The sequence below is a fragment of the Anoplopoma fimbria genome, chromosome 11 (genome assembly GCF_027596085.1).
Source record: "Anoplopoma fimbria isolate UVic2021 breed Golden Eagle Sablefish chromosome 11, Afim_UVic_2022, whole genome shotgun sequence".
NCBI classification, from domain to species: domain Eukaryota; kingdom Metazoa; phylum Chordata; class Actinopteri; order Perciformes; family Anoplopomatidae; genus Anoplopoma; species Anoplopoma fimbria.
In genome coordinates this window covers 12,383,723-12,399,182 of record NC_072459.1, presented here as the reverse complement: position 1 = coordinate 12,399,182, position 15,460 = coordinate 12,383,723, and the positions used below count along the sequence as shown (strand labels likewise).

The following is a 15,460-nucleotide window of genomic DNA, read 5'->3' as shown; positions in this document are numbered from 1 at the left end:
AAAACCGACGTATATTGATTTACTTATATCTACTGACAGTGTTGTCATTCTGGGAGCCCTGGGGTGTACGAATCAAGGGTTGTGGAAGACTATCTGTCAAAAACATGACGACTTATAAATTGCCTCTTCCATTTGCTAAACACAGGAAAGAGTGTTTTGGACTTCAGAGTAACCATAAAGTTAATACTCTTACAACACTTGAACTCAACCACTCAACTTCCACCCAGAGAGTCACAAGTACGCAGCGCAAAGACAAACATGTTCCATACACAGAGCGGAAAAGGGCAAACCATGCGGTGTAGCTCGAACCAAAACCCCTTGACGCACACATTTTCCCAAACAGGTTATCTTGTGCTCACGCACAGTGGAAATGCAACTATTAGGATTAGAAGTCAAACACACACACACACACACACACACACACACACACACACACACACACACACACACACACACACACACACACACACACACACCATATATATCATATATAGCAGTGTCTGTGAGATGAGATAAGGGGCTTAGAAGAAGGGGGCAGGGTTGTCTCTGGTGAAACTCTGACTGACATGGCAGCTCTGGGGTAATCCTGCTAATCCTCTGCTAGCTCAGGGATGCGGTGGGGCTGAAGGCCTTTGACCCTGCATCAAGAAAGGTGCTCACACTTACACACATACACACACATACAAAGACACCAACGTTTCGGTGGCATTTCAGAAGTCATGGTCACACATCTTCTTCACAACCACACACCTAAAGAGTAAAATATAAACTTTTACGCATCCCCCAAATACGCTGATAACACCTTTGTTTTTTTTGTGTCTCATGTTGTTTGGAATGATCACAAGGACTTAAGAGGCCAATTAACTCTGAGTCACTGGACCATTCGTCCCACAATACCAGGAAAAGCGTGAAGCTGTTAAAGAAACTGCTGATGCGTATACATTTTTTTTGAAACTCATGTCGCTTGTTTGTGTGCTGGTATCTTAAGCTGACGTTTGGATACGGTTCAAATGACAGATGTGCACATGTAAAGATGGAAACATACAAGTAAACATGTTTTAAGTTGTCTCTGGATATTTTTGTTTTCCATTTTCTATAGCATGATGAAAAAATAGCTATTTTCTTTGTGTATGTGTTTAATATTTGCCCAATGTGATTAATAAATGTAATAAAAAAGGCATCAAGCTCAAAATACTTGACACAAAAGGTAATAGTTATAATATTATAGCAAATAATGACAGACTAACTGGATAATTGATTTTGGGTTCTTCTCAAACAGCTTTAGGCCTTTAGTTATACTCTAACAAGAAAAGATGTTTCTTCTTGTGCTCCTGATCTAATAATCTAAATGATAAATGCGTATTCCATCATAATTGCAAATTAAAACGAGGCTCAGTTTACCTTTTTAAATTGACTTGGTTTTTAATGTCATCCAGTGTTCCACATTAAAAAGGCTGTAATCATGCTCAGATTGGAGGGATTACTAAACTCCTCTTGTAGTCATCTGCCCTTTCTGAGACTGAGAGCTGTGTCAACGAACACAAAAAAAGGCAGAAAAGGACCGGACGCTTAACAGATTTCAAAATAAAAGTTATGCTTATGAGTATTTTGCACAGCACAGCATATCACAGGTATATTAGCCTACCAGTGTCGAAAATGGCCAAATATATATTTATGATTAATAAATTACGACAAGAAGGACTACATGATTGCTATTAAAAAAATAGCAATACTAATAGAGCCGATATGCTCAACTAACCCAATTTGTTGAGATTATTTGCATAATTGTTATTGGCATATACGGAAATACAGTGAAATGGTGTTAGCAAATATGTCATTTATTTTTTGTAAAAATATTGTCAAACAGATATATTTTGCAAAGGCTAGATTCATTTCCAAAGATATATAGATACATCTACTTCGCCAGATCCTAACAAGGTTTACTTTGAAAGACCCTACCGGAACAAGGATTGAGCTATTCTTGCTTGCTTGATGCTGCTGCCTTGATAATCTGGTGCTGCTGTGTGAGCGCTCACACACACAGAGAGCAAGTGATGGGAGACAAACTCAGTCCCTGACGTCCGCATCGCTCACCTGGCGATATTTCTATTGCCTCTTTTCTCATCTATTTATTTGTTTTCATCAAGAATAAAGACATCCATCATCTTTTTTTTCCCCAAGCAGAACTGGGGTTGAAGCAGAAGGTGAACTGCCGCATTTTCAATATCAGTTTCCATGTTGGCTATACTTTGTGTTTTTGGGAAATTGCGCACTGGTTTTCCAGGATCTCAGTCATGGCAGAGGAGTGAGTCGCCTTTGCCAAAATGCCTGTTAACTGGAATATAACTTTTCCACGGCGGCCCTATGGAATATAGTCCGATATTACACAATCTACATGTTGTGCCATCATCCCACGTGAAAAACAAACTATTTGTGTTCTGCATAATGCTGTCCCTTTGGGTGTATATGATTTATTGTTGTGTTGGCTACTGCTCAACGATGCCAAACCTGACGTACAGCTCGGTGAAAAGGCACGAAAACGATTCAGAAGTTGACAACCAGGAGTCGTCTCTCGGGGCGTCCAGGGACTTACTGAATAACGAGAACGACTTGGACAGCAGAGGAGAGGAGTGGGATGAAATTAGAGGCGAGGCGAAGGCGTTGGATGATAATGCCATGTCAGGTTTCCTCAATGAGTCGGAAAGTAAAAAGTTGCCCCAGGCGATCATCATCGGGGTGAAGAAAGGAGGAACCCGGGCGCTGCTGGAGTTCCTGCGGCTGCATCCAGACATCCGAGCGGTGGGAGCGGAGCCGCACTTCTTCGACCGCAACTACGACAAGGGAATGGAGTGGTACAGGTATCTCACTGATCCTCTGCTTTTAAAACATTAATCCACAAATAGATAGTCTACTGAGCACAGCACACAACAACACAAAGTGGGATGCTGCGCGTCTTGCCTTGCACGGGGGGATGCTGATGTAGAATGATGCTCTCTGGAAGACTAACTGTTTTCCAGAATAAAACAAACACATCATTGTTCCTTCTCTGAAAAGTCTATGATCACCTCGTGCCACCTTCATGACACTTGTATTTACGATATGATTTAAATTTTATAATAATCGTACAACTGTAGGCTGGAATATCTACACTAGGCTGTGACCACCAAGGCAAACACATTTTAAATAAATACTTTGCTCCCTTAACATTTTTTTTTAACTTTTTACTTTCTTAAATAACATTATCTTGACCCGTAAGTCCCACAATATTATTATCTTAATAAAAAGAACACAGATGTGATAAATAAACTCATATTTCAGTAAATTTCCAAGGATTTTAGGTGTGCAATTTGATAAAACAAGATCAAAAGAACCAACAACGTGAGAAAATAAAATAATATTAAGTGCAATGCAATTAAAGAATGTCATTTTTATTGACAAATACAAGTAACAAGATCCCACTGATTGATAAAAAAAAATATTACGAATAAAAATAATGCCAATAGATTGTAGTTTTGAAGTGAAGTTGTATGTGTGCTGTAACGTTATAGAGATTTGTGTCTATTTATAAGAGGACGGTAAACTGAAAGCGACTTTAAAATCAACTATACTACTTTCTTTATTAAAGATGTTCTCTGTTTGTTTTGTTGATAACTTTAATACTTTTTTTTCATAAGATGGCCTGAACAATAAAACATTAGTGAAGCATATCATGGAATATATTTTTAACAAACAGGGGATTCAGAGAAAATCACAGTTATTGATAGAAATGAAGCTGAAACGGATGATGATAGCATTTTGTAGAATACCACAAACTGTTTATATACTTTATGAAGAGCAGGACCAGGACATTGGTACATCTAAAGCACCTTACAGCCTTAACAACTGCAGGTGCAATCAAAACCTCTAACACAACACTACACCCACATTTCTAATAAGACTAAAACTTAACATTTCTGGCAACTCTTCTCAGCTAAGTTTATTTACAAAACCCTATCGATTTTCTGCTTGTTTGCGTGACCTTCATCACCTCAGAGTTCCAGGAATGTTTCTACATTCGTCCTTGGATTTAGTCATGATGTGCTTTTCTGACAAGACGGGGGCACCAGGTAGAAATAGGTAAACAGAGCTTCCACTTAGGTTGGACGTGAATTCTGGATCCTGTTCAAAGAAATAAAAAAACAACAGTTGGTTTCTGTAGGCAAGTTACATCACGTCATCATCCTTAACAGCCTGGAGAGTGATTCAAGATTATAAAATCCAGGGTATTGATTCAGCGGCATTAATTTGTTTTGATCTTCAATCCAAATAGACTTCAATGTCAAAGGCAGAGATCCAGGACCTGAGGCTGCTTACACCCTCAACATTGTGCAACGTAACATTTTAATTGTATTCTCTGTCATGGCAACTGTAGCATGCCTCAAAAACCTCAATATGAAAGTGCTTTACTATTGACTCAGCTGCAGAGTTACACAACTTGTTACGCTTACTGGAAATGAATGGCAAACACACCATATTACTGGAAATTATTGATCTTTAATGTCCCCAAAATGTTCCTGGAAATTGTTTGACATTGAATGGTTTGCATCAGAGCAACCACATTGTTAATAAGAGATAATAAGAGATGCTGCTGTTTCAAGTGTCCATTTGACTGAGGCGAGGGATTACCAGTCGTTGTCAAAGGATCTAGACACTGTTTCAAAGCTGGCTCCATAAAGCTACAATAGAGGAAGCGAAGCATTGCTCAAAGGACTTCTCGCCTAAGCTCCTTCAAGAATTTCCGGACAGGTTTAGGACATTTTTGGATGAACAGTGTGTGGAGAGTGGTCTTTTGTCCATCTCTACAGACTGAGCAACAAGAACAAATTTAAATCGTCCCATGTTTGAAGATTCATTTAAATATCATGCTGTTTTCAGCAGTAGACAGTGCATGTTAGCAATTAATATTGTTTTAAAGGAAGCAGAAGCTATCATTAAAGAATGATGCTATGAAATGTCATGTAAGTTATGGTGAACGAAGCAGTTGTATATAATTGAGACATGCCAGCGTGCTTTTCAAAGTGGTAGCTTGTGGATGTGCAAAACTGATTCATCTTGGGAGCTGTGTCATGCTTTTTTCCCACAGAGGTGATCTGTCTAATTAAAACAACTTGGCATGAGTTGTCACAGTGAGAGCCCTGCGCCACAGGTTGACCCCATACAGCCAAGCACCATGACATGGAGTCAGCACTTAATGATCCTTTAGTGGAGCTCAGAAAACCCCTCGCCTGGCCTTATGGTGCCGTTGGTCAAATTAGTTTTTGTCAACTTGATAAATGAGCATTTTCACATGGTTCATGCAGTTTGGCACACCTTATTCAAGCCTGTTCTCCATGCAGTCCCACATCCTGTCCACACAGAAGTTGGTCTTAAAGATAAGCAAAGAGCAAAAAGCCAGGCGGAGGTGTGTGTGTGTGTGGATTTGTTTTCCCATATGTTTCACATCATTGCCCCCAGACTAATGGCGTGCAGTAACTTGGGGAGTGGAGCAGTCCGCTGGGTGGGCTTATCAGCTCCTGTGGTGGCATTGAGTTGTGCTCACGCCATTTATCTGCAGTGATTGGTGTGTCCATCCTGCTGGAGGCCCCACATAGCGGAGAGGCCCCCCTGCACAGCAGGACACCAACCACAATACAGCACGTTGTCACCCATCGGCAGAAACAGAGAGGCAGGCAGACAATTGTGCACGCTCACACAGGAGGCAAGTCCTTGGCACCTCCTTTCTTTAATAACGGCACCAACTTCCTCCCGTATGTCTTATTTTGGCAGGTTAATACTCATCTGCTGAATGCATGCTCAAATGAAGGTCTTCTGTGTGATATACTGTAGATGTGACTTAATTGCTGAGATTGTGTTTTCTCCTCTTGAGGCTCCATATATAGAACAATGAGTGGCCTTCTTACTCACTCACTGAGGGTGTCAGTGAAGACGGCCTAATCCTCCTCAGAGCCCCAGGGAGGCTCACTGCAGTCCAGTGGCAGATAGAGGGCAGTAAATTTAAAGTGAGTCTTTAGAAAGCGCAACAGTATTATTGAGCTCAATGAAAGGGGATGCTGGAGAACCCCTGAGGTCTGCATTAACCCTGACAATAAAAGAGAAGACAATTAGTGTGAAACATGTTTTCACTGCCTTCACTTTGTATGCAAATGTGCTCAGAAGGGTGAAAGTGCCCTTTGACGAAGCACAGCAGGAGTTCATCAGAAAGAGCATTCATTGGAACCTGCCTAAGAAAAGACCCAAACACTACGCTTTTTGGCCTGAAAGTTGACTTCAAGAGATTTCTGTCTGGAAAAGTTGCGTTTTTTTCCCAAGAGAAGGTTTGATTGAGTCCAGTGGTTGAATAATGCTTACTCAACACCTTAAGCCCTTTGGAAGGACACAGGGGGATCGGCGTAGGCGAGAGAACTCTCGATATAGGTGCATCCCCCAGCTTAAACTGATGTGTCAGCACACTGTCAGGATAAGAAAGGGAAAACTGCATTGATAATGAGATTCCTCAAAGAGCAAATTCACACATGCTGTTGTTTCAAGCATTCCTTAAATATTTTCTCAAACCATTAAACCTTGCACTCTAAAACTTATCAATTTGTTTCTCACAATAGACTAAAATGATGCTTGCGTTCCTAGAATAAGTCCACTAGATTGTCAATACTGGTAATGTGCACCTCCCCTCCCTATTCTAGAGATTGAAGGTTTAATTTGCTGCAACAACCCCCTGGGCTTTTGCTTGAGGCAATTTGTCAAACCACAGCACTTATTACAGCACTTTGGAAACGCAGAAACAAAACATTTTCTCTCCATGATATCCCCTTGAGTTGTTGACTTCCTCATCTCTCTCTTTTGTAGTATGTTCAGAGAGAATGTTTTGTTTCCTGCTTTTATCTTTATTTCCACTGCAGAGGCTCCCTGACAGCACGTCAGAGCAACTTGAGAAAGCACCAATCAGCCTCAGCCATCTTTGGTTTGCTTCTTTGACGTCTTGTTTGTTTTTGCTGATCCTCTCAGGCAGCTTGTGTCTATGGGGAATTACCAGTATATACGTTACATTATGTGCAAAGACTAGGTTATCTTTGCCCCATTATATGGAAACTACCATCAAAACTGTGGATGTTTTGAACAATGCCCATTTATTAAAGTGAACATGCTTCATTCTGACACTCTAATCGCAGTTGACCAATGTTTTCAATCTTTATCGCTTTACTAAAATATTAGCATGACATTATTGCCTGTATTAGTATCAGAATAAAGCAGTATTATATCTGACATATAATTTTGCTTGCTATATTCAACCACAAACCATATGGTTACACAAACACATAAGTTATATCGTCCTGCTCCCCCCATCTTTCTTGGCTATAGCTGTTTCTTTCAGTTTTTGTTAATTTGCTCATCCAGAACTCCTCCAAAACTTCTTCCTCAGAAACTGTAGAGAAGCTCACTCAATTACATTGATTAGTGTTGTTGCCCTTATTAGATCAAGTTATTGAGTAGTTGCTTTTTCAGCTCCTCGCTGAAGTCCCTTTGTCAAACTATTCAGAATTCACACTGTACTTCGTGGTCTTCATCTCCTTATCCAGGTAATGGTCACTAGTAATGATTGTTAAAAGAGTACTGATTTACCTACATGCCCAATTTTCAACTCGCCCTCCGATAATTTGGTCATAGACTCCAGCCCGTTCTCGTTCCCAAGACGTCAATACAGGCACTTTGTCAAGCCTTTTGGCATCTGATACCGAACCACAATGCACCTTTAAGAGTCTGTATGAGACGCCCCGGTCTTTCAAGTAACTACAATGTTAACCCATCCACGTCATTATTAGATGCCGTACATACTGTTTAAATCAAAAGCTAAAATCCACTGATATTGATTTTATCATGCAAAACCGATTCTGATCACTATTAAATAAGTTTGTAAAAGCATCCAGTGATTTTCTTAGTATTGCTGGTTTATGTTTTTTCCATCATCACCACCCTGAGAAAAAGTGCCCATTGGTTTTGAAAACAACTGACCGTCAGAATAGTTATGTGTTAATGTAAAGCTGACAGTTGTGTGAGGGAAGCCAGTATGTCTCAAGGACTGTTTCTCTTCCTCCTACTCCTCCTCCTCTCCTCATCAGACTGGGCCCGTCTCCCTCAGACTGCCAGGTGGCCTTGAGTTCTGCATACTGACAGTAATAATGGAGGATGGGAAAAAAGACATGCTCTGCACTATCACTGTTAAGGAATGCTTACGAGATACTGAATGCTGATGGTCGTGCGTGCAATGACAATGACTTTCACACGCATGATAAGATGAACTGCAATGACCACAGAACACCTCCGCTTAAGAAGCTTTCCTCTTTAATTTCTGTCTGGAAATCATCTCCCAGTGTATTGGTCTGATAATTATAAGTGGCTGCATACCACCACCTCTCATCCTGACTTTGAGAGTGAGTCCCACAGTAGCTCAACCCCTGCAGTGCGAGATTAGGCCTCACCATGACATTAGATAATGCACGTTTATTTTTTATTTTTTATGGGGCAGTCCCTTGTCACAGTGTTGGGAAATGCTGAAATATCAGATGCCAATTAGAGTCAGTCATACTGTAGGATACAAAAAGTGTAAGTCTTGTCAGAGGTTTCTGCATCGTTCTCATTTTTTGGGAACTCATCAGCTTGGGCATCTTCCAGCAGCCTCACGAAGCGACTTTGTAGAGCCCTACCTTTGAACCTAGTTCCTGATAGCAGTGAATGCAAACAAGGCAGCCAGCATTCTCTACCCAGAAGCTCGTTTAATGGACACACCTGACTGCACAGCAGACATAACACTAGCAAGTTACGCAATACACAGCTCCTGGATTAATGTGGGCCGCCGTACTTATCTCGTGCTACTTCTGCAGGAAAATGCAGACGTAGCATCTAAAGTGGGCGGTGACTTAAAACTTAGACTTAGGCTCTCAGGTTGTGGGGGTCGACTCCATCCTCCAGCAGGGCACCTGATTCCATCTAATCCTCTCTTTGCACCTTCTACTCTTTCCTCTCTTGCTTTATCTCGTTCTCTTAACAGTCTGATGCACTCCGTTATCTCCTCAGCCCCTGCAGTTTTCCTGCGAGTTTAACAAGACAGGTTAGAGGGCAGAGGATGTTTATGTGTATGCCCAAGCATCAAAATAGATTTATTTTCAGTGCACCAATTATAGGTAGAAGCCTAGACTCCTGGCTTTATGACTTTATGGCCCACTTAGATGATACAACTTTAGAATAAGCAGCATTCTTTAAACTTTATGAAGTCTAATAGAAACATGCCCAATTCATGAAGTGGCAAAAGTCAGCACGCTGTGGCTCAGTTCTAGAGAGAGGGCTGTTTTTTTTTTTTACTGCCTTGAAGCTGAATGATGAAGCCTGATTGATAAATGAGGATGCACTGAAACCTATTGGTTCCAGGCGACATTGTTTATTAAGCAGAACAAATTGTGAAAGCTTGCTACATCTGGCCCCCTTAGGCAACTCTCTCACTCCTCACTCAGTCAGAGATGTTCTTCCCTTCTCTAACTCTGCTAAGATGAATAATACATGTACTACTCACACAGATTGTTTTGCTCGGGGACTAAGTGGAAAGTTTCATTGGTACAGTAGTACATTTTTGTGTCCCTTAAGGCCCCAAGGAAGGCCTACAGCGATCTGCTTGTGTAATGCCAAGAGATGCAGACGATACATGTGGGGTTTGTGATAGATTTGTTTGTTTCTCTTCCACCTATTACCTTGATTAGATGTGGGGGTTTTCTACCACATACAATGGTGACTAAGACAGAGAAAAGTGGAATAAATGCTTGAGACTCAAGGCCTCTATAGAAAAGAAAGAGCAAGTGACATTAGGTGATGAAATTGCATAAGAAAGAGAATCCCTTGTGATTTTTCATGACACCAACAAGGAATATGTGATGCCTACTTTTCCCATAATCACTCAAGCTAAGCTCTTTTCCACCACGTACATGTATAAGATGAAAGCTGCTGGGTTTGAAGAGGGATATTGAAGCTCCTTGTGCGTGTACCAACAGATGGTTGGAAATTATTGTAATCACTTTAATGACATGGCTGCTCTGCTTTCCCGTTTGTTCGATTTAGATCAACCGCTCACAATCACAGCATGAGCATATTACCAAACGCTGTAAGATTTACTTTTTGACTGACTTAAACCATAATGAGGTACGTCGGGGGGGCTGATGAAAGGAGACATCTACACAATGTTCTTGCTTTCAAGGCATTTGTTAAATCTTTATGAAATGTACTCTGATAAAGATCAACAGGGACCAAATATTACCTTGTTGCAGTAAATAAATCTATTAAATCTCTTGTTTCTCGTCTTCTGCCACTATATGAGAGTAGAAAACATATATGGGAGAGATGATGTGTTCACAAGTATCGGCCCCCAAGAAGATATTGTTTCTCCAATTAACTCCATAAGAAATGCTGCATGTCCACTTATATTTACACATATAACAAGTGGGGAAGTGTCTTCATAGATAGTGTGGAGTTTATACTTTTATTTAACTATGTGTATTATAAAAAGGTTAATACAGAACCACCTTGGATAGATTGAATACAAATGCAATACCCCTGCAATAAATGCTACCAGATGTGAATTTGGAAATGGCAAATTTTGGTGAAACACCAAAAATTCTTGTCTTTTGACCGTGCTAATGTTTAATTGGATTACTACATTCTACGTTGTTAGATTGCTCTGTGGACAACAAACATTTTCATATAAAATGCAGCTTGAGCAACATGACCTTAAACACCCATACAATGTTGCTCTGACACAGCCATTTTACACCGCTCTGACACAGCCTCAGCTGAGTTTGGGTCAATTATGTCCATCACTTATATTTCTTCTTGGATTAACTGCTTACCATTGAGTTTCATCGTCTCGGCCACATATATCTCTCCCTCTCTCCTTTTCTCTTCAGGGACAAGCCAGCCACACAGCAAGCCAACAAGGCAGCCAACCAGCCTCTAATGCTCCAGCATGTTTGGCTTAGTCCTAATCCCCCTTGGCTCACTTTAGCCATTATCCAGTCGGGGCTGCAGTTAACAGGCTATATTATGATCAACCAGAGTCTTCCAGGGTGAAAAAGAATATATAGTTATGGGAATAGACAGCTCCCAAGCTTTGCATTTTCTCCTGAGGAATGCAAGGCTTCTCGAAATCTTCACATTTTACACAAAATTACAAATAAATATGAGAAGAAAGGTGCAGTCACAGTCATCTGTCTTGGCATGAAGCATTACGCAGCCTTTTCACAGTTAAACCATCCTTTGTATAATGTAATGAAGGTGTGGAATATTTCAATATGAGGATCGTGGGGTTTGAAAGAGGATTGAGGTCTTATGGTAGATTAAATGCAGCAGCGGGGCATATTCCTTTAGGGTTTGTATTTAAAACATGTCATGAACTGTGCATTGTGTTCAGACGCAATCTTGGATGATTGATAGGACTCCTGCTTTACCTACCAGCTCCTGTCACCTTGGGTACACTCACACACTCGGTTAATGTTGCTCATGATGTCTACGATTGTCTTCTTGATGGTGATTGACTTACTCCTTTCTGACAGTGCTTTAACTCTACCATGGAGCTACTGTGTCAGTGTTTATCTCATCTTCCTGTATGGGCGCTCTTTGAAGTTTTTAATCTTAAAAGAAGAGACTGTGCAATGGTATAGAGTTGTTTTTTTGTGCCATATAGAGTGCCTGTGGCACAAATGTAAATCAGTGTGTTTTTGTCCTTTTTTTAGGGAATTGATGCCCAAGTCATCGGAGGGCCAGTTGACCATGGAGAAGACCCCCAGCTACTACGTCACCAAGGAGGTCCCTGCAAGAATCTACACCATGTCTAAAGACATAAAGCTGATTGTAGTTGTCCGGGATCCTGTCACCCGGGCCATCTCAGACTACACCCAGACTCGCTCCAAGAAGCCGGACATCCCGTCCTTCGAGAGCCTGACCTTTAAGAACATGTCAGCGGGTCTGATTGACACCACATGGAGCGCCGTTCAAATTGGCATGTATGCTAAGCACCTCGAGCGCTGGCTGCAGTACTTCCCTACGGAGCAGCTGCTGTTTGTTAGCGGAGAGCGTCTGATTAGCGACCCCGCAGGTCAGATGGCTCATGTCCAGGACTTTCTTGGGCTAAGGAGGGTGGTCACGGAGAAGCATTTCCACTTTAACCCAGCAAAGGGCTTCCCTTGCCTTAAGAGACCTGAGTGGAACAGCAAGCCACACTGCCTGGGCAAAACCAAAGGCAGGACCCATCCTAATATTGACCCAGAGGTGGTGCAGAGGCTAAGGGACTTTTATAAACCCTTTAATAGCAAGTTCTACCAGATGACTGGTCATGACTTTGGCTGGGATTGAAAGGATAACTTCATGCGGGTCCATTGTCTGTGTTTTCACTCTGGAGATATTGTTATAGAGTGTATGTACATTATTTGGTGGATGTGTAAAAAGTTCAGAAGTCTATTTTATGATAATTTATTGATATGATATTAACTCACTAAGCTGCCTAACCAGGTTCATTCATGATCCACAACACACTTCATATTCCATTTTTAGTTCTAATTGAATATTTTTATAAAAGCACAATGTTTTTTACGGGTATTATGAGCAGGGTCCCTGTTTTCCATCAGGACATTTTCTTTGGCTTTGCGTGGATAACCACTTCTCTGTCTTTTACTTTTCCAAATGCTTCTTTTGCTTCACCTTTAGCTGAACGAGATCTAACTTTACAAACAAATGTTAATATCCCGTTAACATTTGCCTGACCCTCAGAGGTCTGTGGACCCACTTAGTCAGGTCGATACAGGCCTCAGCTGATCCAGTGCCACTTGCCAGGTGAATCAATACAGTAATAGCTCCTCATCATGTCAATTAGACCTGAGTGATGGCACTGCCTTGATCTCTTGAGCACCGCAATAAAACATGGATCCATTAATGGTAATAAGTTTATGGTTGACCCTTGAGCCAACTTCAAATTAATATAATAAGAGATGTTTCCACTGCAATGTTTGACTTAACCACTATTTATATTATTTCTACCAAGGAATGTTGATTAGAATCCAATAGAGGGCCATGTCACGATACTTTTGGGATGTTTTTATCCAAAACAACTGATGCACAGGCTTCATAATGCCTATCATTTATTGCTCTTTCCAAAAAGAAAATGATTCATATGTCTTAATCACAGTCATTGATCTGCTCTGAAATAGCTCTCATGAATCATCTTGTACCGCTTTTTTTTTTTACCACAGGTGATGCTAGATGTGTTAATGCTGCCCTTAGCAATGTTACACCAATTGAAATAAGCATCTTTGTTGTTTAATTTCAGTAATAGCTGAGGAGCATTAGAATAAACCTACCTTTGGGCCGAAATTCCTCACTTTAATTTCATGTATGGTTGAGTTTTAGTCGACCTTTATAGACATACATTTGTCAGCATTTGAACAGACTTTATTCCATAATGATTTGCTACAACCCTGTTGTTGTCAAGGCACTATTTTGCTTAATGCATTTCTTTACAGACATGGAATTGAAGCAGGTTTAGCTGAGAAGTTGATTAAAAGGTGCGGTCATGTAATTTCTATGAAGTAAGAAATAAATATGTTTTACCAAAATCATTAACGCTTATCTTTGACTTTTCTATATTCTAGTATTGTACTAAAATATCACCGAAATTATATTACATTTGGTTTATTTCATTGTTTTACTTTCTTAAAATGCTGAACTGTCACTCATTAATGCACTGCCACCACCTTACCTCTATAGATTTTTTGATCCCTGCAGGCAAAGGTGTACTGCTGTGTGTAATTCACTGACAACTGGCTGATTAGCACAGGGGCGTTATACTTTACGCTGTCCCAGCCTCCCCGCTGCCACCAATAAGTGGGTTTTTGTTGCTATGACCCCCAGAAACACATAACAAAGTGTCAGGTTTCTCATCTGGTGACATATTTTGGAAAACACTGGCATTCCCTTTTATGTCCCTGGGTGACACTTAACACACCCCACCCGACAATATGAAGTGAGGTCAGGTTTCAAGCCCCTGTTTAAATGTGTTTATGTGGGTGTAAACAGGAGGTACTTTTTCCTGTTTGTGTGTTTGAGCTGTGACCTGAAGCAGAAATAATATAGCTTGTTATGCTGCTGATGATACAATATTCAGTCTGTTGTACATATTTGTTTTTTACTCCAGAAACATCGGCTTATGTGTCAATATGTCCTGTCATGTTTTGAGGGAGTCACCTCAGGTTGTCTATGGCACATGCCTCAAGCAACCCGTCCCATCCATCATGCAGCACAACTAACCGCAGAGCAAAAAGGTTATGGTTCAAGCGAGATATGAATCATCGTTGTCTATTAACGAACAACCATTATTTAACTCAGCAAAAACACCCTAATTTACCTGGAGCTGCCAGAGGTGATGAAGCCAGTCTCCCTGGTGGCAGGCTAGTAGTCTGTTCACTCAGGAAGCAGCTCCCTTTGCAATTACAGGGATAGAGGAGGGGTGCTGTAATTGCTAGGCTCCCAACTGGGGAATTGCTGTTAGCGTGCATCCCTCCAGGCTGTTGTAAAGAAGGCTGCTGTTGTTTGAAGGTTGGGAAGACAAGCAAAATAAGACACCTTGCAGCCCTGAGCATCAAGCGACTTCACACGTCTACTTGGCAGCTACCACTGGGGAATAGAATCAGAGCTGCTGAGTACAAGTGAAAGAAAATAAAACATCATACATCAGCAGACGGTTCGGCTTAGAGAACAGATGTACAGAAATTTGGAGATTGGATTGGGTGCTGGCAGCGGGATGAACTGTCACCTCATTATGATGTCAATGAAAAGTCTTTATATTCTAACAAGATGTCACTCATGCAAGACAGGAGTTAAACATGCTTCATCTGTGCTTGCTAAACTAGACACTGTTGAGGCAATCTCATTGACATTTGTGCTGTCCTGCAGATAATTTCACATCACTTACGTGTTTTAATGCACCTTGAAAGGATTAAGTGAGCTTTTGTTATTTCTTTTTCATTTGGAATGCAGACCTTTTCCCTCACACATGAATAGAGAGCTCTTATACAAGGTCAGACAGCACATAGCAGCCAAACGGGATGTTAAGTCTATTTTTTATATTCGCAACAACCTGTTCTTTGAGAATCTAAAGAAGATCATGAAAGTTGAAAAAGGTTAAAGAACACTTTATTTTGTTTAAATACTGAAGGTATTTATCTTCAAGCACATTGAAAGCCTGATCTTTAACATCAGAGGTAACTTCTCTATAAATCTACACAGCACCCAAACCAGAAAAGATAAAACAAAGAAATAATCATTCTAACTGTGGTTAAACCTAATCTCATGGGTTAATAAGACAATTGCCTTCCTCTCTGGCCCTTAATCTTTT

General features: G+C 40.8%; 1 protein-coding gene across 1 annotated transcript; it reads left to right on the top strand.

Annotated features, from left to right (window-relative positions):
* Positions 1-2,030: 2,030 nt before the first annotated feature.
* hs3st3b1a (heparan sulfate (glucosamine) 3-O-sulfotransferase 3B1a) lies at positions 2,031-13,012 on the top strand. The gene is made up of 2 exons (XM_054607064.1): positions 2,031-2,858; positions 11,808-13,012. The coding sequence occupies exons 1-2, from the start codon at positions 2,365-2,367 to the stop codon at positions 12,424-12,426; spliced, it is 1,113 nt and encodes a 370-aa protein (XP_054463039.1). The 5' UTR covers positions 2,031-2,364; the 3' UTR covers positions 12,427-13,012.
* Positions 13,013-15,460: the final 2,448 nt, after the last annotated feature.